General features: G+C 48.5%; 1 protein-coding gene across 6 annotated transcripts in view; it reads left to right on the forward strand.

Annotated features, from left to right (window-relative positions):
• The window catches only part of LOC135050328 (beta-1,4-galactosyltransferase 4-like), a 285,428-nt gene that overhangs the window by 194,780 nt on the left and 68,013 nt on the right, over nt 1–22,635 (forward strand). For all 6 annotated transcript variants that reach the window (XM_063956756.1, XM_063956761.1, XM_063956759.1 and 3 more), the window contains exons 3-4: nt 1,844–2,076; nt 7,780–7,967. In XM_063956756.1, coding sequence (XP_063812826.1) covers nt 1,844–2,076; nt 7,780–7,967 — 421 coding nt within the window. The remainder of the gene's footprint in view (nt 1–1,843; nt 2,077–7,779; nt 7,968–22,635) is intronic.

Here is a 22,635-nt window from a genome sequence, read left to right on the forward strand (position 1 = left end):
TAGGACATAAGAGAAAATACGATTTTAAACCTACCGGTAAATCTTTTTCTCCTAGTCCGTAGAGGATGCTGGGCGCCCGTCCCAGTGCGGACAATTTCTGCAAGGCTTGTATATAGTTGTTGCTTACATAAGGGTTATGTTACAGTTGAGATCAGTTTCTGGCTGATGCTGTTTTGTTCATGCTGTTAACAGGTTTGATATATTCCATGTTGTACGGTGTGTATTGTGTGGGCTGGTATGTGTCTCGCCCTTAGATTAACAAAAATCCTTTCCTCGTACTGTCCATCTCCTCTGGGCACAGTTCTTTAACTGAGGTCTGGAGGTGGGGCATAGAGGGAGGAGCCAGTTCACACACATCTAAAGTCTTAGAGTGCCCATGTCTCCTGCGGAGCCTGTCTATACCCCATGGTCCTTACGGAGTCCCCAGCATCCTCTACGGAGTAGGAGAAAAAGATTTACCGGTAGATTTAAAATCTTATTTTTGCAGGTCTCTGTCTGACCCCGTCTTTCACTCTGAGAATCACATGACCCGGTACTTTGCGGATCAAAACGGGTATTTTGTTTGTGTGAAAGGGTCAATCCAGGTCGAAATTCCTAGGTCTCCAACCTTGGTAAATTCCTGGGTCGAAGTCCCGGGAATTTCAACCCTGCTTGACCCTTTCACACAGAAAAAGGACCTGTGTGTTTCATTAAATTACCAGGTAGAACTGCTTCACCCGGTCATTTCATTTTCTGTGTGAAAGGGGTATTAGTCTGTCCTGGCCCCACTGGACTGTCCCTTTCATCTCAGTACTGGCCCTGTCACCCCTGTCCTGGCACTGTCCCTTTTGGTCCTGTCCCCTTTGTCCTAGCCCCAAATTACCTATCAGTTTCCCTTTTTTTCGAGGTGTAGGAGAACCAAAATGTAACTTTCCTCCGGCCGACGGAGATGAACTCACGCCACTGGCCAGAAGGCGGTACTTGTTTTACAAAATTGACCATATAAATCTGTTCTTAGATTTAACATTAGTCACATATTCTATTGTATTTGTAGGTTTAGCATTGCAAAGCAGAGTATTACTGTAATAGCTGAGAAACAACTCCTCATTCTCCCAGTGTACAGGAGTTACTCACAAGCATGCATGTAGAAAGTGCACAGATTGTGTTCACACAAATAGTGTGCAGTATGTAGTTTAAGGTTTGTGTGCAGTGTGTTCCCACAGAGGGAAATTCTGAAAACATGTTAAGTCAGGGGTTAACTGAGGATTGGGGTACAAATGGGGGAGAGGTATTATAGCGTCACGTATCGTACTACATCGACAAGATATGTAAACATCTTCGTTCTGCTTCAGCATGGATCGCAAAAGCAAAATCTTTCTCTAATGGGCAAAACCATGTGCACTGCAGGGGGGACAGATATAACATGTGCAGAGAGAGTTAGATTTGGGTGGGGTTTGTTCAAACTGAAATCTAAATTGCAGTGTAAAAATAAAGCAGCCAGTATTTACCCTGCACAGAAACAATATAACCCACCCACATCTAACTCTCTCTCTCTACACGTTACATTTGCCCCACCTGCACTGCACATGGTTTTTCCCATTAGAGGAAGATTTTGCTTTTGCAATTAACCTTGAATTAGGCCCACACTGTAATAAGCAGAGACCAAGTGATGTCTTGAAAACTGATTGTGTGCACTAAAAAAATATGTCCCACATGCTGTCGGTAATCCCAGACGTTTATCACTCTGTGAGAATGTGAATATTATTATAACTTACTAGTACAATGCACTGCTGTACTATTGGGAGGCCATGATCCTGGGCGTGTGCCGGTTCCGTCATTGTCACGGTCTGTTTTCTCATTGCAGAAGGGGTTGTACCACTCACCTTTCCGCCCTCCCTAAGTTTGCTAGAAGTGAGCAAGAAGAACCGAATGGTGGAGAATGGGAATTACCGCCCAGAGAACTGCAAGTCCCAGCAAAAAGTAGCCATCCTAATCCCGCACCGGAACCGGGAGAAACACCTCCTCTACCTGCTTTATCACTTACATCCGTTCCTCCAGAGACAGCAGCTGGAATACGGCATCTTTGTTATTCACCAGGTGAGAGGAAGAGCCTCGTCTTACCTGTACTGTGTAACTCCTCCCACTGACATGCAAGAAAGAAACACCTGAGAACCTCTCCAGGCATAATGGTGCTATGTTGCCTGTTGCTGTGGTGTGGCCAGTGCTCCAGAGATGAACTGCAGGGCCTGGCGTGCACTGCTCATACCTTGTATTAGGCGTGGCAGGCGCACTTCATCAGCTCCTCCCATTAGTGGTAACGGGAAGTGTGTTCTTGTGTTATATTCCATATACTCTTACTGTATTTAGGGGGAGATGTATCAAACCAAAGACAAGAGGAGAAGTTGCTAGTAGCAGCCAATTAGATTTAACTATCATTTTATAGAAAGTACTTGATAAATGCTTGCCAGAAGCTGATTGGTTGATATCGGTAACATCTGTACTTGATATATTTTCCCCTTAATCTGGTTTGATTGAGTAATTCTGTGTGTATGGTTCTCACATATACTATGTGTATGTATGTGTGTGTGTGTGTGTGTGTGTGTGTGTGTGTGTGTGTGTATATATATATATATATATATATATATATATATATATACTAGGTGCTTCATCGCGCCCTACGGGCGCTCTTCACACCGTCGGAAGGGGCTACGCCCCCTTAACCCCTGCACGCCTTTCTGGGGTTCAATATATGGAGTATTACCTGCATTCCTAGTTTTGTTAGTGTTTGAATATTGCACAATGAAAGGCCTTCCGATGGTGAAGGGGGCGTAGTCCCTTGCAACAGGAAGGGGTTTGGGGAGTGGGGACTGCGGATGGGGGAGGGGGTATGAAGGCGCTGTGGGTGGGGTAGGAGCAGGGGTGTCGCAGGTGGGGGATGGCAGCTGCAGGGCTGTTGCGGATGGAGGAGGGGTTCCGAAGGCGCTGCAGATGGGGAAGGGGTGGATGCGGGTGTGCAGTGGATGGGGGAGGTGTCCAGGGGGCGCGGTGGGTGGGGGAGGGGTGGATGCGGGGGTAACGTGGGTGGGGGAGTGGCGGGTGCGGTGCTGTTGCGAATGGTGTAGGCGATGCGGATTGGGAAGGACCTGCTGCGTGGGTGGGGTAGGGGATCCAAAGGTGCAGCGGGCGGGGGAGAGCCAGATGCGGGGTGTGGCGGATGGAGGAGGGGCTCCTGTAGATGGGGTAGGGGTTTGGAAGACACTGCGGGTGGGGTAGGGGGTCCGAAGGCGCAGTGGGTGGGGGTGCCACGGGTGGTGGAGGGGCAGGTGCGGGGGTTTGCGGGGGATTGGGAGGGGTCCAGGGGCGCTGCAGGTGGTGGAGGGGCAGATATCAGTGCACATAGTCTCTGTGGTAGTTAGTGAGGGTTGGTGATGGTGTAAGAGGGGTGAAGGCCGGTACACAGACAGGCAGTTAGAGAGCAGGATGAGGGTGACAGGGCATAGTGACGGGGAGTACTTAGCAGATATAGGGGTGGGCTACAGGTGTGATGTCACTGTGTGTACCTTTGCTCTCATGTGTGAGGTATGTGAGGTATGTGTGAGGTAAGGATGTGCGGGTCGTGGTGGCCACTAACTTCCAGGCTGCTGCTGTGAGATGGTGACTGCAGAGGGAGGGAACTCCGACCCAGCAGCAATGGGTCGTGGTCAGCATTCCTTCCTGGCCTCGTTCCGCCGCACACTATCCGCCCCGTCTGACGGGCGTCATTCCTCCATCCTGCATGGCAGCGTCAGCTGCTGTGATCGCGGAGCATAGGTAAGCGTCCGGAGCCCTGTGGGCGGGCAGGCATGGTGTTTCCCTGGAGAGGTGCGGCGCGCGTCCTTAGGCTGCAGACGGAGGGAGCTCCGGCCCAGCAGCAATGTTGATTAGTGCGTGTCCCGTCCTGGCGCTGTCCCGCTGCACATGCGCCGCACCGTTTGCCGCTGAGCATGGCAGCCCTTGTCTGTATGCTGCAGATGCTGATCTAGCGGTGCCTGAGCTAGCGCCCTCTCCCTGGGGTGTGGGTGTCAGGCGGCAGGTATGGTGTGTAGGTGGGAGAGGAGCTGCGGGCGGCGACTCGCTGCCTGCAAGTACCCTCCATATCAGCGCTGCTCCCCTCCCTGCAGATAGTGTCAGTGGCCGTGGTGTACTTTTGCTACTGGTGGCCAGGGCCGGTGCTAGGGTGTTCGGCGCCCCCCTGCAAACTATGAATTTTGCGCCCTCCCATATTCCTTTGTTGTGCATCGGGAAAAGTGGAGTGGTCTCACAACTAAGGGGCATGGCCACACAATAGTACCCCCATTTAAAATTACGCCACAATGTAGCACAATCTTATTCATCTTATACGTAATGCCCCACCCGTAGTAGTAGCGTCCTTATACGTAATGCCCCACCCGTAGTAGTAGCGTCAATATACGTAATGCCCCCCCAATAGTAGTAGTGTCCTTATACATAATGCCCCCCCAGTAGTAGTAGCAGTTATATGCAATGCTCCCCAACAGTAATAGTAGCGTCCTTATACATAATGCCCCCCCAGTAGTAGTAGCATCCTTATACATAATGCCCCCCCAGTAGTAGTAGCATCCTTATACATAATGCCCCCCCAGTAGTAGTAGCGTCCTAATACATAATGCCCCCCCAATAGTAGTAGTGTCCTTATACATAATGCCCCCCCAGTAGTAGTAGCAGTTATATGTAATGCCCCACAACAGTAATAGTAGCATCCTTATACGTAATGCCCCACCCGTAGTAGTAGCGTCCTTATACGTAATGCCCCCCAGTAGTAGTAGCAGTTATATGTAATGCCCCCCAACAGTAATAGTAGCGTCCTTATACGTAATGCCACCCCTGTAGTAGTAGCATCCTTATACATAATGTGCCCCCAGTAGTAGTACCGTCCTTATACATAATGCCCCCCCAGTAGTAGTAGCATCCTTACATGTAATGACCTCCCAGTAGTAGTAGCACCGTCCTTATACATAATGCCCCCCAGAAGTAATAGAGTCCTTATACATAATGCCCCCCCCCCCAGTAGTAGCGTCCTTATATGTAATGCCCCCCAGTATTAGTAGCCTCCTTATACATAATGCCCCCCCTATAGTAGTAGCGTCCTTATACGTAATGTCCCACTATAGTAGTAGCGTCCTTATACGTAATGCCCCCCCATAGTAGTAGCGTCCTTATACGTAATGCCCCCCATAGTAGTAGCGTCCTTATACGTAATGCCCCCCCTATAGTAGTAGCGTCCTTATACGTAATGTCCCACTATAGTAGTAGCGTCCTTATACGTAATGCCCCCCCATAGTAGTAGCGTCCTTATACGTAATGCCCCCCATAGTAGTAGCGTCCTTATACGTAATGCCCCCCCTATAGTAGTAGCGTCCTTATACGTAATGCCCCCCCTATAGTAGTAGCGTCCTTATACGTAATGCCCCCCCTATAGTAGTAGCGTCCTTATACGTAATGCCCCCCTATAGTAGTAGCGTCCTTATACGTAATGCCCCCCTATAGTAGTAGCGTCCTTATACGTAATGCCCCCCCTATAGTAGTAGCGTCCTTATACGTAATGCCCCCCCTATAGTAGTAGCGTCCTTATACGTAATGCCCCCCCTATAGTAGTAGCGTCCTTATACGTAATGCCCCCCCTATATTAGTAGCGTCCTTATACGTAATGCCCCCCCTATAGTAGAAGCGTCCTTATACGTAATGCCCCCCCTATATTAGTAGCGTCCTTATACGTAATGCCCCCCCTATAGTAGTAGCGTCCTTATACGTAATGCCCCCCCTATAGTAGTAGCGTCCTTATACGTAATGCCCCCCCTATATTAGTAGCGTCCTTGCATGTAGTGGCCACCCCAGCAGTGGCGTCCATAAAGTGCGCACACACAGACATACCTCACACACACACAATTCACACATATATACAAACACACACACACCACCATATATACACACACACACACACACACACACACACCCCCACTATATACACACACACTATATACACACACACACACACACACACTATACACACACACACACCCCACTATACACACACACACACACACGCACACACGCACACACACATTTCTCTCTCACCCTCCACTTACCAAGTCTGGCTGGCCGTCATTGCAATGCTGATTCCACCACTGTTCAGCTGTCTGGTCCCGTGTAGCTCCGCCCCTCTATTCCGTGTAGCCCCGCCCCCTCGTGACGCCGTAGCCCCGCCCCCTTTTCGGGACTTGCACTGTACAGCACACAGCCCGCTGTCACAGGTGATTGGGGGGGGGGGGAGGACAGGCACAGCAGCCGGCAGCTAGTGGCCATCCTCACCTCCTATACTGTAAGGTAGGGTCTTGCACCTGACTTGTTGCTGGCACTGGGTATGGGGTAGCTCCCTGCAGCAGATGCAGTTGACTCCGCCCAACTCTGTGACTCCGCCCAGCGTTACGAGCACAGAGTCACAGATTAAGGCAAATATATAGGAGATATATATATATATATATGTGTGTACACATACATTTTATTGCAATGTAGAGTTTCCTACTGCACTATAGAGTACCCACCTGTCACGTGTCTGTGTGTGTGAGGACAGAGATGGAGACGTGAGAAATCTTTCATAAATAATATTATAGGGATAGAGAAAGAAGCAAAAGAAACACTTGCACTTATACAGTTGGTTTCTATAAACGATTGGTTAATTTAACAGTTGCCTTTCCAAATCATAAAAAGAGAGTCTACATTCTGACAATATGTGAAATCTCAAAAGCAAAATGGAGAGTGGTAGATGTTTGCAAAGGCTGGCGTCATGTTGGACCCCATAGCAGTACCAGACTAGTGCATACAGTAGAGGGGTTCCAATAGATAGATAGATAGTGACTAGCTAGTCAATAGGTCAACATGCCTTAGGTCGACAGGGTCAAATGGCTAATGTGGAAAAGGTAGACAGGGCTTAAGGTTAATATGTCAGTGATCAACAAAAGTTTTGGGGATTTTTTTTTTTCACAGATATTTCAATTTTGTACCATCCACATGGACTACGATTGGGAATAGTAATCTGTGCCTAGAGCAGTGGAGCAAGCCACCTTGCCCGAAGCATGGCAAATTAATTAAGCCCTCAAGGGTACACATTTGCAATAATTGCGGTCAAATATGATGAAACAGAATATGACACCCAAAAAAACTTGTGTCTACCTTTTTTGTGTCGGTCATTTCCATGTTGACCTTTTGTACCTGTCAACCTTTTCTTCTATCTACCTTTTACATGCCAACCTTATGACCCTCTGGACGGAATGCATGTTTACCATATGGAGTCAACCTAATGACTGTCTATATAATTACTATGGATCTTCCATACACCCATAGTATGCCAAGTTAAATTTAAAATGAATGTTCAGATAAGTTTGATATATAAATATTGATATTTTAGGTACGCAATCTGGGCACCTGTACAAAATGGAGTAATGTCATACGCATATCTAAAACAGACTACTGTACGGCACACGTCCAGTAATATACAACAAGGACAGGCTTCTACGCAACAAGAGAACGGGTGTTAGTATTTCATTGGGGAACTTTCTGGTGTAAAAAAGAAATCGCTTTCTTGTATTACATATAAATTGTTGATTCATATACTGTAACTACAACCCTTAAGTGTGGTGCAGAATCATCCCCCTTTCTCTTACGTTAGTTTTCCCAATATGCAGTGATAATATGAGTCCTGGAAATGCTAACGCCTTTAAATCACAAATCTGGTGTCTATCGCAGGCTGGTGATGCGAAATTCAATCGAGCCAAGTTACTCAATGTTGGATACTTGGAGGCGTTGAAAGAGGAGAAGTGGGACTGTTTTATACTCCATGATGTGGACCTGGTACCGGAGAATGATTTTAACACGTACCTATGTGACAGTGAACCCAAGCACCTGGTTGTAGGGCGTAATGCCACCGGTTACAAGTAAGGATGAGTTGTATTGCCATCTTTGGTATGGGCGACATTATAAATACTTGGGTTCACCTGAATTTTCCAGGATTCAACCATTGTTTTCAACATTTTATTACTAGCAATATACAAACGTGGACCAATTTATTAGTACCCTTATAGCTCACTGACACAAAGCTTCATTCCTTCTGATGGAATTAAAACCTTTTTTCTCTGACGTCCTAGTGGATGCTGGGGACTCCGTAAGTACCATGGGGAATAGCGGCTCCGCAGGAGACTGGGCACAACTAAGAAAGATTTAGGACTACCTGGTGTGCATTGGCTCCTCCCTCTATGCCCCTCCTCCAGACCTCAGTTAGAATTTTGTGCCCGGCCGAGCTGGTTGCACACTAGGGGCTCTCCTGAGCTCTTAGAAAAGAAAGTATATATTTAGGTTTTTTATTTTCAGTGATATCTGCTGGCAACAGACTCACTGCTACGAGGGACTTAGGGGAGAGAAGTGAACCTACCTGCTTGCAGCTAGCTTGGGCTTCTTAGGCCACTGGACACCATTAGCTCCAGAGGGATCAAACACAGGCCCAGCCTCGGTCGTCCGGTCCCGGAGCCGCGCCGCCGCCCCCCTTGCAGAGCCAGAAGCAAGAAGAACGTCCAGAAAATCGGCGGCTGAAGACTCCGGTCTTCATTAAGGTAGCGCACAGCACTGCAGCTGTGCGCCATTGCTTCCCATGCACACCACACACTCCGGTCACTGATGGGTGCAGGGCGCTGGGGGGGGGGGGGGCGCCCTGGGCTGCAATAAGAGTACCTTATCTTGGCAAAAAAACACATAATATAGTCAGTAGAACTATATATGTGTAAAATCCCCTGCCAGAAATATCCTTAAAAAAGCGGGAGAAGCCCGCCGAGAAAAGGGGCGGGGCTATCTCCCTCAGCACACTGGCGCCATTTCCTCTCACAGCTCCGCTGGAAGGACGCTCCCAAGGCTCTCCCCTGCAGTTTCCAGGCTCAATAGGGTAAAAAAGAGAGGGGGGCACTACATTTAGGCGCAAACTGTGTTTTATAGCAGCTATAGGGCAAAATCACTGTGTGTACTGTGAATCCCTGCATTATATAGCGCTCTGGTGTGTGCTGGCATACTCTCTCTCTGTCTCCCCAAAGGACTTTGTGGGGTCCTGTCCTCAGTCAGAGCATTCCCTGTGTGTGTGCGGTGTGTCGGTACGGCTGTGTCGACATGTTTGATGAGGAGGCTTATGTGGAGGCGGAGCAGGTGCCGATAAATGTGATGTCACCCCCTGCGGGGTCGACACCTGAATGGATGGACACGTGGAAGGAATTACGTGACAGTGTCAACTCCTTACATAAAAGGTTTGACGACATAGCAGATGTGGGACAGCCGGCTTCTCAGCTCGTGCCTGCCCAGGCGTCTCAAAAGCCATCAGGGGCTCTAAAACGCCCGCTACCTCAGATGGCAGACACAGATGTCGACACGGATACTGACTCCAGGGTCGACGACGATGAGACTAGTGTACATTCCAATAGAGCCACCCGCTACATGATTACGGCAATGAAAAATGTGTTGCACATTTCTGATATTACCCCAGGTACCACAAAAAAGGGTATTATGTTTGGGGAGAAAAAACTACCAGTGGTTTTTCCCCCATCTGATGAATTAAATGAAGTGTGTGAAGAAGAGTGGGCTTCCCCCGATAAGAAACTGGTAATTTCTAAAAGGTTACTAATGGCGTACCCTTTCCCGCCAGAGGATAGGTCACGTTGGGAGACATCCCCTAGGGTGGATAAAGCGCTCACACGTCTGTCAAAGAAGGTGGCACTACCGTCTCCGGACACGGACGCCCTAAAGGAGCCTGCTGATAGGAAGCAGGAGGCTATCCTGAAGTCTGTATATATACACTCAGGCATTATACTGAGACCAGCTATTGCTTCAGCATGGATGAGCAGTGCTGCAGCTGCGTGGTCAGATTCCCTGTCGGAAAATATTGATACCCTAGACAGGGACACTATATTGCTAACCATAGAGCATATTAAAGACGCAGTCTTATACATGAGATGCACAGAGGGATATTTGCCGGCTGGCATCTAAAATAAGTGCAATGTCCATTTCTGCCAGGAGAGGATTATGGACTCGGCAGTGGACAGGGGATGCAGATTCTAAAAGGCACATGGAAGTTTTGCCTTACAAAGGTGAGGAGTTGTTTGGGGATGGTCTCTCTGACCTAGTTTCCACAGCAACAGCTGGGAAGTCAACATTTTTACCCCATGTTCCCTCACAGCCAAAGAAAGCACCGTATTATCAGGTACAGTCCTTTCGGCCTCAAAAAGGAAAGCGGGTTAGAGGAGCGTCCTTTCTGCCCAGAGGTAGAGGGAAAAAGCTGCAACATACAGTCAGTTCCCAGGAACAAAAGTCCTCCCCCGCTTCCTCTAAGTCCACCGCATGACGCTGGGGCTCCACAGTCGGAACCAGGTACGGTGGGGGCCCATCTCAAGAACTTCAGCAATCAGTGGGCTCGCTCACGGGTGGATCCCTGGATTCTACAAGTGGTATCTCAGGGGTACAAGCTGGAATTCGAGACGTCTCCCCCTCGCCGTTTCCTCAAATCTGCCTTGCCAACAACTCACTCAGACAGGGAGGCAGTGCTAGAGGCAATTCACAAGCTGTATTCTCAGCAGGTGATAGTCAAGGTACCCCTCCTTTAACAAGGACGGGGTTACTATTCCACAATGTTTGTGGTACCGAAACCGGACGGTTCGGTGAGACCCATTTTAAATTTGAAATCCTTGAACACTTATATAAAAAGGTTCAAGTTCAAGATGGAATCGCTCAGGGCGGTTATTTCAAGCCTGGACGAGGGGGATTACATGGTATCACTGGACATCAAGGATGCTTACCTGCATGTCCCCATTTACCCTCTTCTCCAGGAGTACCTCAGATTTGTGGTACAGGACTGTCATTACCAATTCCAGACGTTGCCGTTTGGTCTGTCCACGGCACCGAGGGTATTTACCAAGGTAATGGCCGAAATGATGATACTCCTTTGAAAAAAGGGAGTTTTAATTATCCCGTACTTGGACGATCTCCTGATAAAGGCAAGGTCCAGGGAGCAGTTGTTGGTCGGGGTAGCACTATCTCGGGAGGTGCTACAACAGCACGGTTGGATTCTGAATATTCTTAAGTCACAGCTGGTTCCTACGACACGTCTACTGTTCCTGGGGATGGTTCTGGACACAGACCAGAAAAAAGTGTTTCTCCCGGAGGAGAAAGCCAAGGAGCTGTCATCTCTAGTCAGAGGCCTCCTGAAACCAAAACAGGTGTCGGTGCATCACTGCACGCGAGTCCTGGGAAAAATGGTAGCTTCCTACGAAGCAATTCCATTCGGCAGGTTCCATGCAAGGACCTTTCAGTGGGATCTGTTGGACAAGTGGTCCGGATCGCATCTTCAGATGCATCGGCTGATAACCCTGTCTCCAAGGACCAGGGTGTCTCTGCTGTGGTGGCTGCAGAGTGCTCATCTTCGAGAGGGCCGCAGATTCGGCATACAGGACTGTGTCCTGGTGACCACGGATGCCAGCCTTCGAGGCTGGGGGGCAGTCACACAGGGAAGAAACTTCCAAGGACTATGGTCAAGCCAGGAGACTTCCCTACACATAAATATTCTGGAACTGAGGGCCATTTACAATGCCCTAAGTTTCAAGACCCTGCTTCAAAACCAGCCGGTACTGATCCAGTCAGACAACATCACGGCGGTCGCCCATGTAAACCGACAGGGCGGCACAAGAAGCAGGATGGCGATGGCAGAAGCCACAAGGATTCTCCGATGGGCGGAAAATTATGTGTTAGTACTGTCAGCAGTGTTCATTCCGGGAGTGGACAACTGGGAAGCAGACTTCCTCAGCAGGCACGGCCTCCACCCGGGAGAGTGGGGACTTCATCCAGAAGTCTTCCAGCTGATTGTAAACCGTTGGGAACGGCCACAGGTGGACATGATGGCGTCCCGCCTCAACAAAAAGCTAGAAAGATATTGCGCCAGGTCGAGAGACCCTCAGGCAATAGCAGTGGACGCTCTAGTGACACCGTGGGTGTACCAGTCGGTTTATGTGTTCCCTCCTCTTCCTCTCATACCCAAGGTACTGAGGATAATAAGAAGAAGAGGAGTAAGAACTATACTCATTGTTCCGGATTGGCCAAGAAGAGTTTGGTACCCAGAACTTCAAGAAATGATCTCAGAGGACCCATGGCCTCTGCCTCTCAGACAGGACCTGCTGCAGCAGGGGCCCTGTCTGTTCCAAGACTTACCGCGGCTGCGTTTGACGGCATGGCGGTTGAACGCCGGATCCTGAAGGGAAAGGGCATTCCGGAGGAAGTCATCCCTACGCTGATTAAAGCTAGGAACGAGGTGACCGCAAACCATTATCACCGCATATGGCGAAAATATGTTGTGTGGTGTGAGGCCAGGAAGGCCCCAACGGAGGAATTTCAGCTGGGCTGTTTTCTGCACTTCCTACAGTCAGGGGTGACTATGGGCCTAAAATTGGGTTCCATTAAGGTCCAGATTTCGGCTCTATCGATTTTTTTCCCAGAAAGAACTGGCTTCACTACCTGAAGTTCAGACATTTGTTAAAGGAGTGCTGCATATTCAGCCCCCTTTTGTGCCTCCAGTGGCACCTTGGGATCTCAACGTGGTGTTGGATTTCCTAAAGTTGCATTGGTTTGAGCCACTTAAAACCGTGGAACTAAAATATCTCACGTGGGAAGTGGTCATGCTGTTGGCCTTGGCTTCGGCCAGGCGTGTGTCAGAATTGGCGGCTTTGTCATGTAAAAGCCCTTATCTGATTTTCCATATGGATAGGGCGGAATTGAGGACTCGTCCCTAATTTCTTCCTAAGGTGGTATCAGCTTTTCATTTGAACCAACCTATTGTGGTGCCTGCGGCTACTAAGGACTTGGAGGATTCCAAGTTGCTGGACGTAGTCAGGGCCCTAAAAATCTATGTTTCCAGGACGGCTGGAGTCAGGAAAACTGACTCGCTATTTATCCTGTATGCACCCAACAAGTTGGGTGCTCCTGCTTCAAAGCAGACTATTGCTCGCTGGATCTGTAGTACGATTCAACTTGCACATTCTGCGGCTGGACTGCCGCATCCTAAATCTGTAAAAGCCCATTCCACGAGGAAGGTGGGCTCGTCTTGGGCGGCTGCCCGAGGGGTCTCGGCTTTACAACTTTGCCGAGCTGCTACTTGGTCGGGTTCAAACACATTTGCTAAATTCTACAAGTTTGATACCCTGGCTGAGGAGGACCTGGAGTTTGCTCATTCGGTGCTGCAGAGTCACCCACACTCTCCCGCCCGTTTGGGAGCTTTGGTATAATCCCCATGGTCCTTACGGAGTCCCCAGCATCCACTAGGACGTCAGAGAAAATAAGAATTTACTCACCGGTAATTCTATTTCTCGTAGTCCGTAGTGGATGCTGGGCGCCCATCCCAAGTGCGGATTGTCTGCAATACTGTATATAGTTATGGTTTAACTAAAGGGTTATTGTTGAGAGGCTCAGTAGTTATTCATACTGTTAACTGGATATAGTATCACGAGTTGTACGGTGTGATTGGTGTAGCTGGTATGAGTCTTACCCGGGATTCCAAATCCTTCCTTATTGTGTCAGCTCTTCCGGGCACAGTTTCCTAACTGAGGTCTGGAGGGGGGGCATAGAGGGAGGAGCCAGTGCACACCAGGTAGTCCTAAATCTTTCTTAGTTGTGCCCAGTCTCCTGCGGAGCCGCTATTCCCCATGGTCCTTACGGAGTTCCCAGCATCCACTACGGACTACGAGAAATAGAATTACCGGTGAGTAAATTCTTATTTTTTCTTGCCTTTGCTATTTCATACAATAAAGCAAAGAAACCATGAAAACAGATACTTTATTGCTTTTTCTCCAAAGATATTCTAAAGTGGCCTGGGCAGATTTCTTGGTATCCGTCAGAAAGTATAATAAACAATTGGATTATAGTCATATTTTATTTTGTGTGGGTTTTGTTCCCAATTGAAATGGAATAGTTTGACATGTAACCAATTGGTTGAGTATAAATCAACACTTAAGGCCCATACACACTTGACGATGCACACGTCGTTAACGACCGTCATTAACGACTTCCCTTGAACAGCTGAGCAAACGACATGAGCATACACACTACCAACGACCAAAGACGAAAGACCAAAGACCATAGACCATTCATCGTTGAAGCATCCAAGCTGAACAGTTTATTAAAATAATGAGCTGGGAACAGGGCTGGTGAATAGTGGCTTGGTCGTTGGTCTTTCACACCATACACATTCAACGACGTCTCTGGTCGGTAACGACCATAGTGGAAATTGAGCATATACATGCTCCACAGATAAGCAAGGGTCGTTAACGTCCCGCGGGGCCGCGCATCGGTGGTCGTCGGATGCATACACACTTGACGATATAATGAGCGACGTCGTTGATGAGGGCTGAAATGAACAACGTCGTTCACTTTATCGTCAAGTGTGTATGGGCCTTTACTTTTGTAAAAAGTAACAAAATAAACAAACACGAGTAATACTCAACATTTGCCTAAGTTATCAGACAACACCAGTGATTCATCTTCTTAACACAAGATGTAGTTCTTTTCATATCCGAGGAGCCCTGGTCATTTGTCATCAAATGCTCGGATCAGTCAATATACAATACTGTGCAAAACTTTAGCCAGGTGTGGGAAAAATGCTTCAAAGTGATAATGCTTTAAAACATAGAAGTGTTAATAGTTTATTTCTCTGACGTCCTAGTGGATGCTTTGAACTCCGTAAGGACCATGGGGAATAGCGGCTCCGCAGGAGACTGGGCACATCTAAGAAAGATTTAGGACTACCTGGTGTGTACTGGCTCCTCCCACTATGACCCTCCTCCAGACCTCAGTTAGAATCCTGTGCCCGGCTCGAGCTGGATGCACACTAGGGGCTCTCCTGAGCTCCTAGAAAGAAAGTATATATTAGGTTTTTTATTTTACAGTGAGACCTGCTGGCAACAGGCTCACTGCAACGAGGGACTAAGGGGAGAAGAAGCGAACCTACCTAACTGGTGGTAGTTTGGGCTTCTTAGGCTACTGGACACCATTAGCTCCAGAGGGATCGACCGCATGGAACCGGCCATTGATGTTCGGTCCCGGAGCCGCGCCGCCGGCCCCCTTACAGAGCCAGAAGCAAGAAGAGTCCGGAAAATCGGCGGCTGAAGACATCAGTCTTCTCCAAGGTAGCGCACAGCACTGCAGCTGTGCGCCATTGCTACTCATACACACTTCACACTTCGGTCACTGAGGGTGCAGGGCGCTAGGGGGGGGTGCCCTGAGCAGCAATAAATACACCTTGGCTGGCAAATATATCACAATATATAGCCCCAGAGGCTATATATGTGATAATTACCCCTGCCAGAATACAGAAAACAGCGGGAGAAAAGTCAGCCGAAAAAGGGGCGGAGCTATCTCCCTCAGCACACTGGCGCCATTTCTCCCTCACAGCTCCGCTGGAAGGAAGCTCCCTGGCTCTCCCCTGCAGTCTACACTACAGAAAGGGTAAAAAAGAGAGGGGGGGCACTAAATTTAGGCGCAATATACATATATAGCAGCTATAAGGGGATATAATTTAGTTAATCCCTGTATTATATAGCGCTCTGGTTTGTGCTGGCATACTCTCACTCTGTCTCCCCAAAGGGCTTTGTGGGGTCCTGTCTTCTATCAGAGCATTCCCTGTGTGTGTGCGGTGTGTCGGTACGGCTGTGTCGACATGTTTGATGAGGAGGCTTATGTGGAGGAGGAGCAGGTGCCTATAAATGTGTTGTCACCCCCTGCGGGGCAGACACCTGAGTGGATGGACTTGTGGAAGGAATTACGCAAAAGAGTCGACTCCTTACATAAAAAATTTGACGACATGCCAAATGCGGGACAGCCGGCTTCTCAGCTCGTGCCTGCCCAGGCGTCTCAAAAGCCATCAGGGGCTCTAAAGCGCCCGCTACCTCAGATGGCAGACACGGATGTCGACACGGATACTGATACCAGTGTCGACGACGATGACGCAAATATAATGTCCACTAGGGCCACTCGTTATATGATTGAGGCAATGAAAAATGGTTTACACATTTCTGATGTAACCCCAGGTACCACAAAAAAGGGTATTATGTTTGGGGAGAAAAAACTACCAGTAGTCTTTCCCCCTTCTGAAGAATTAAATGAAGTGTGTGAGGTAGCGTGGGCTTCCCCCGATAGAAAATTGGTGATTTCAAAAAAATTCCTAATGGCGTACCCTTTCCCACCAGAGGATAGGTCACGTTGGGAAACACCACCTAGGGTGGATAAAGCGCTTACACGTCTATCAAAAAAGGTGGCACTACCGTCTCCGGATACGGCCGCCCTAAAGGAACCTGCTGATAGAAAGCAGGAGGCTCTCCTGAAGGCTATATATACACACACTGGTGTTATACTGAGACCAGCTGTTGCTTCAGCCTGGATGTGCAGTGCTGCAGCTGCGTGGTCAGAATCCCTGTCAGAAAACATTGACACCCTAGACAGGGACACTATATTGCTTAACATAGAACATATTAAAGACGCGGTCTTTTACATAAAAGATGCACAGAGGGATATTTGCCGGCTGGCATCTAAAATCAGTGCACTGTCCATTTCTGCCAGGAGAGGGTTATGGACCCGGCAGTGGACAGGGGATGCAGATTCTAAAAGGCACATGGAAGTTTTGCCTTACAAGGGTGAGGAGTTGTTCGGGGATGGTCTTTCAGACCTGGTGTCCACAGCAACCGCTGGGAAGTCAGCTTTTTTACCACATGTCCCCTCGCAACCAAAGAAAGCACCGTATTATCAGGTGCAGTCCTTTCGTCCCCAAAAGAGCAGGCGAGGTAGAGGCGCGTCCTTTCTGCCCAGAGGCAGAGGTAGGGGGAAAAAGCTGCAGCATTCAGCCATTTCCCAGGAACAAAAGTCCTCCCCCCGCTTCATCTGCTAAGTCCGCCGCATGATGCTGGGGCTCAACAGGCGGTGCCAGGTACGGTGGGGGCCCGTCTCAAAAACTTCAGCAATCAGTGGGCTCGCTCACAAGTAGATCCCTGGATCCTTCAAGTGGTATCTCAGGGGTACAAGCTGGAATTCGAGACATTACCCCCCCGCCGTTTCCTCAAATCTGCCTTACCAACGACTCCCTCAGACAGGGAGGCTGTGTTAGAGGCAATTCACAAGCTGTATTCCCAGCAGGTGATAGTCAAAGTGCCCCTACTTCAACAAGGACGGGGTTACTATTCCACAATGTTTGTGGTACCGAAACCGGACGGTTCAGTGAGACCCATTTTAAATTTAAAATCCTTGAACACATATATAAAAAAATTCAGGTTCAAGATGGAATCGCTCAGGGCGGTTATTGCAAGCCTGGAAGAGGGGGATTACATGGTATCTCTGGACATCAAGGATGCTTACCTGCATGTCCCCATTTACCATCCTCACCAGGAGTACCTCAGATTTGTGGTACAGGATTGTCATTACCAATTCCAGACGTTACCGTTCGGCCTGTCCACGGCACCGAGGGTATTTACCAAGGTAATGGCCGAAATGATGATACTCCTTCGAAAAAAGGGAGTTTTAATTATCCCATACTTGGACGATCTCCTGATAAAAGCGAGATCCAGAGAGCAGTTGTTAGTGGGCGTAGCACTATCTCAGGAGGTGCTACACCAGCATGGTTGGATTCTGAATATTCCAAAGTCACAGCTGGTTCCTGCGACACGTCTACTGTTCCTGGGAATGATTCTGGACACAGTCCAGAAAAAAGTGTTTCTCCCAGAGGAGAAAGCCAAGGAGCTGTCGTCTCTAGTCAGAGGCCTCCTAAAACCAAAACAAGTGTCGGTGCATCACTGCACGCGAGTCCTGGGAAAGATGGTAGCTTCCTACGAAGCAATCCCATTCGGCAGGTTCCATGCCAGAATATTTCAGTGGGACCTCTTGGACCAATGGTCCGGATCGCATCTTCAAATGCATCGGCTGATAACCCTGTCTCCAAGGACCAGGGTGTCTCTCTTGTGGTGGCTGCAGAGTGCTCATCTCGTGGAGGGCCGCAGATTCGGCATACAGGACTGGGTCCTGGTGACCACGGATGCCAGCCTTCGAGGCTGGGGGGCAGTCACGCTGGGAAGAAACTTCCAAGGACTTTGGACAAGTCAGGAGACTTCCCTACACATAAATGTTCTGGAACTGAGGGCCATTTACAATGCCCTGAGTCAGGCAAAAGCCCTGCTTCAAAACCAACCGGTTCTGATCCAGTCAGACAACATCACGGCTGTCGCCCATGTAAACCGACAGGGCGGCACAAGAAGCAGGGCGGCGATGGCAGAAGCCACAAGGATTCTCCGATGGGCGGAAAATCACGTGTGTTATGCACACCAGTGCCTGCAGGAATGTACTGGTGTCTGAACTGTTATGCACACCAGTGTCTGCAGGAATGTACTGGTGTCTGAACGGATAGGGATGCAAAACAAATGAACTCACAGACAGACTGGGGAATATGACATTACGTACACAGAAGGTGATAGGGTAACAAAATAAACACAAAGTGAACAGAGAAGCCCAGAGGCTAAGAAACTGGGTGTCTCCCTAGTATTAGGAATGCTAAGATGGAAAAAGCAAGATGTTGTGTTTTAATACGTAGAGAATCCGAAATGCTGTTGCTAAGGGCAACAGCAAAACCCTAAAGGGTTACCAACGGGTGTGGCAGTAAACTCCTTGGTCAGAGATGGAATGATAGACACAAGGAGAGTCTCCACAATCCTAATCCTCACTTGCAGTGCACAGGTTCAGCTTACTGCCACTAAACTGACACCTGAACACCTTGCAGGGTGAGACAGGATTTAGGCAGGCAAGTCTGAGAATACAGCCGCAAACTTGCTAAGTTCACAGAGTAGCAAAAGAACCCCAGCAAGTTAAACGACTGACTCCAGTCTTACTGCTAGGTCTGGATTGGCAGAGTGTAGTACCAAATCCCCAGGCCTATTTGCAGTAAGCAACAACAAATACAAGGCTACACAGTACTGGCTAACTTTCAGGAACTGACTAACCAACAAAGATTCAGCAGCATCTGCTTAACCTGAGAAGAGGCCTTATATATCAGGTGCTGTCCACGCCCCACTCAGACCTCACAGACTGTGAGCACAAAAACCAGCACCGGATCCCCTGCCGTGCACAGAGCCTGTAACCACTGCACAGCAAAAGACCCGAACCGGAGTATCAGCTGCGCTCAGGTTACTCCGCTAGCACTTGTCTCCCGGTTGCCATGACGACGTGGCAGCACAGGGCAGGAGACCCTAACAACGTGTTAGCACTGTCAGCAGTGTTCATTCCGGGAGTGGACAACTGGGAAGCGGACTTCCTCAGCAGACACGACCTCCACCCGGGAGAGTGGGGACTTCATCCAGAAGTCTTCCAACAAATAGTAAACCATTGGGAAAAGCCACAGGTGGACATGATGGCGTCCCGCCTAAACAAAAAACTAGAAAAATATTGCGCCAGGTCAAGGGACCCTCAGGCGATAGCTGTGGACGCTCTAGTAACACCGTGGGTGTACCGGTCGGTTTATGTGTTCCCTCCTCTTCCTCTCATACCCAAGGTACTGAGGATAATAAGGAAAAGAGGAGTAAGAACTATACTCATTGTTCCGGATTGGCCAAGAAGGTCTTGGTACCCGGAACTTCAAGAGTTAATCTCAGAGGACCCATGGCCTCTGCCACTCAGACAGGACCTGCTGCTGCAGGGGCCCTGTCTGTTTCAAGACTTACCGCGGCTGCGTTTGACGGCATGGCGGATGAACACCGGATCCTAAAGGAAAAGGGTATTCCGGAGGAAGTCATTCCTACGCTCATTAAGGCTAGGAAAGAGGTAACCGCTAAGCATTATCACCGCATATGGCGTAAATATGTTGCGTGGTGTGAGGCCAAGAAGGCCCCAACAGAGGAATTTCACCTGGGTCGATTTCTGCACTTCCTGCAGTCAGGGGTGACTATGGGCCTAAAACTGGGTTCCATTAAGGTACAGATTTCGGCTTTGTCGATTTTCTTCCAAAAAGAACTGGCTTCACTGCCTGAAGTTCAGACATTTGTTAAGGGAGTGTTTACACATATATTAGCCATGGCAAATATATATTTTAACTTATAAACAGTAGCGCTCGTCACATGCTCCTAATTGTACCAATTTTAAACTGAGCAGCTTTTTAGTCACATACAGCGCAGTTGTCACATATATTCTATTTTAAGGGAGTGCTGCATATTCAGCCTCCTTTTGTGCCTCCAGTGGCACCGTGGGACCTCAACGTGGTGTTGGGTTTCCTGAAGTCGCATTGGTTTGAGCCACTAAAAACCGTGGATTTAAAGTATCTCACGTGGAAAGTGGCCATGCTTTTGGCCTTGGCTTCGGCTAGGCGTGTGTCAGAATTGGCGGCTTTATCATATAAAAGCCCCTATTTAATTTTCCATATGGATAGGGCAGAATTGAGGACTCGTCCCCAGTTTCTTCCCAAGGTGGTATCAGCTTTTCACTTGAACTAACCTATCGTGGTGCCTGCGGCTACTAGGGACTTGGAGGATTCCAAGTTGCTGGACGTGGTCAGGGCCTTGAAAATTTATGTTTCCAGGACGGCTGGAGTCAGAAAGACTGACTCGCTGTTTATCCTGTATGCACCCAACAAGCTGGGAGCTCCTGCTTCAAAGCAGACTATTGCTCGCTGGATTTCTAGCACAATTCAGCTTGCGCATTCTGCGGCTGGGTTGCCGCAGCCTAAATCGGTAAAAGCCCATTCCACAAGGAAGGTGGGCTCTTCTTGGGCGGCTGCCCGAGGGGTCTCGGCTTTACAACTTTGCCGAGCTGCTACTTGGTCAGGGGCAAACACGTTTGCAAAATTCTATAAATTTGATACCCTGGCTGAGGAGGACCTTGAGTTCTCTCATTCGGTGCTGCAGAGTCATCCGCACTCTCCCGCCCGTTTGGGAGCTTTGGTATAATCCCCATGGTCCTTACGGAGTCCCCAGCATCCACTAGGACGTCAGAGAAAATAAGATTTTACTCACCGGTAAATCTATTTCTCGTAGTCCGTAGTGGATGCTGGGTGCCCGTCCCAAGTGCGGACTGTCTGCATTACTTGTATATAGTTATTGTTAACTAAAAGGGTTATTGTTGAGCCATCTGTTGAGAGGCTCTGTTATGTTCATACTGTTAACTGGGTATAATATCACGAGTTATACGGTGTGATTGGTGTGGCTGGTATGAGTCTTACCCGGGATTCAAAATCCTTCCCTATTGTGTCAGCTCTTCCGGGCACAGTATCCTAGCTGAGGTCTGGAGGAGGGTCATAGTGGGAGGAGCCAGTGCACACCAGGTAGTCCTAAATCTTTCTTAGATGTGCCCAGTCTCCTGCGGAGCCGCTATTCCCCATGGTCCTTACGGAGTCCCCAGCATCCACTACGGACTACGAGAAATAGATTTACCGGTGAGTAAAATCTTATTTTTTATCAACTGAAAAAATCCAAAGTGGATGAACAGAATTGAAATCTAAATCAAATCAATATTTGGTGTGACCACCCTTTGCCTTCAATTCTTCTAGGTACACTTGCACACAGTTGTTGAAGAAACTCTGCAGGGAGGTTGTTCCAAACATCTTGTAGAACTAAGCGCAGATCTTCTGTGGATGTAGTCTTGCTCAAATCCTTCTGTCTCTTCATGTAATCCCAGGCTCGATGTTGAGATCAGGGCTCTGCGGGGGCTATATCATTACTTCCAGGACTCCTTGTTCTTCTTTACGCTGAAGATAGTTCTTAATGACATTGACCAAGAAAAAAAGCTAAACTCCAAATTCAAGGTATGTCAGTGTCTGATTGCATCATCCGACACTTTTTGAGTGACTGGGCTCCACAGAAGGAGAACCAGGAGTACTCCCACTCTTGGAATAAAAAAAATGGAATTCTCTAAAATGCATATAGACACAATGCTTCTGGGAGAATGTCCTTTGGACACGTGTCAACACTGGTGCTTCTAGGAAAGTCACATCAGCTATGTATTCACAAATGAAAAAATTATGCTGGAAAAGAAAAGGACACCACACTTTCTGTGAAACATGGAGGGGGCTTGGTTATCTTTTCGGGTTGCTTTACTGCGTCTGCCATGGGGTGCCTAGATCCTGTGCCGGTCACAAAGAAATATCAATACCGTTAAGACATTTTGTAGTGAAACATGCTGGTCATGGGTCCTCCAACAGTATAATGACCCAAAACACACAGCTAAAACCACCCAAGAATGGATAAGAACAGAATATTGGACTGTTCTGAAGTGGCCCCTATTAGCCCTTACCTGAAGCCTATGGAACATCTATGGATAGAGCTGAAACATCCAGTCTGGAGAAGGCACCCACCGCACAGGAGACCGCTGGAGCAGTTTGCTCAGGAAGAGTGGCCCAACCTACCTGCTGACAGGTGCAGAAGTCTCAGTGAGCGCTACAGAAATTGCATGATTGTAGTGATTGCTGTAAAGGTTGTGCTACTAAAAGGAGATTTATGGTAAGACCTACCATGGTTAAATCTCTTTCTGCGAGGTACACTGGATTCCACAGGGAATAACATCGGGGTGTAG

The sequence above is a fragment of the Pseudophryne corroboree genome, chromosome 2 (assembly GCF_028390025.1).
Source record: "Pseudophryne corroboree isolate aPseCor3 chromosome 2, aPseCor3.hap2, whole genome shotgun sequence".
NCBI lineage: Eukaryota > Metazoa > Chordata > Amphibia > Anura > Myobatrachidae > Pseudophryne > Pseudophryne corroboree.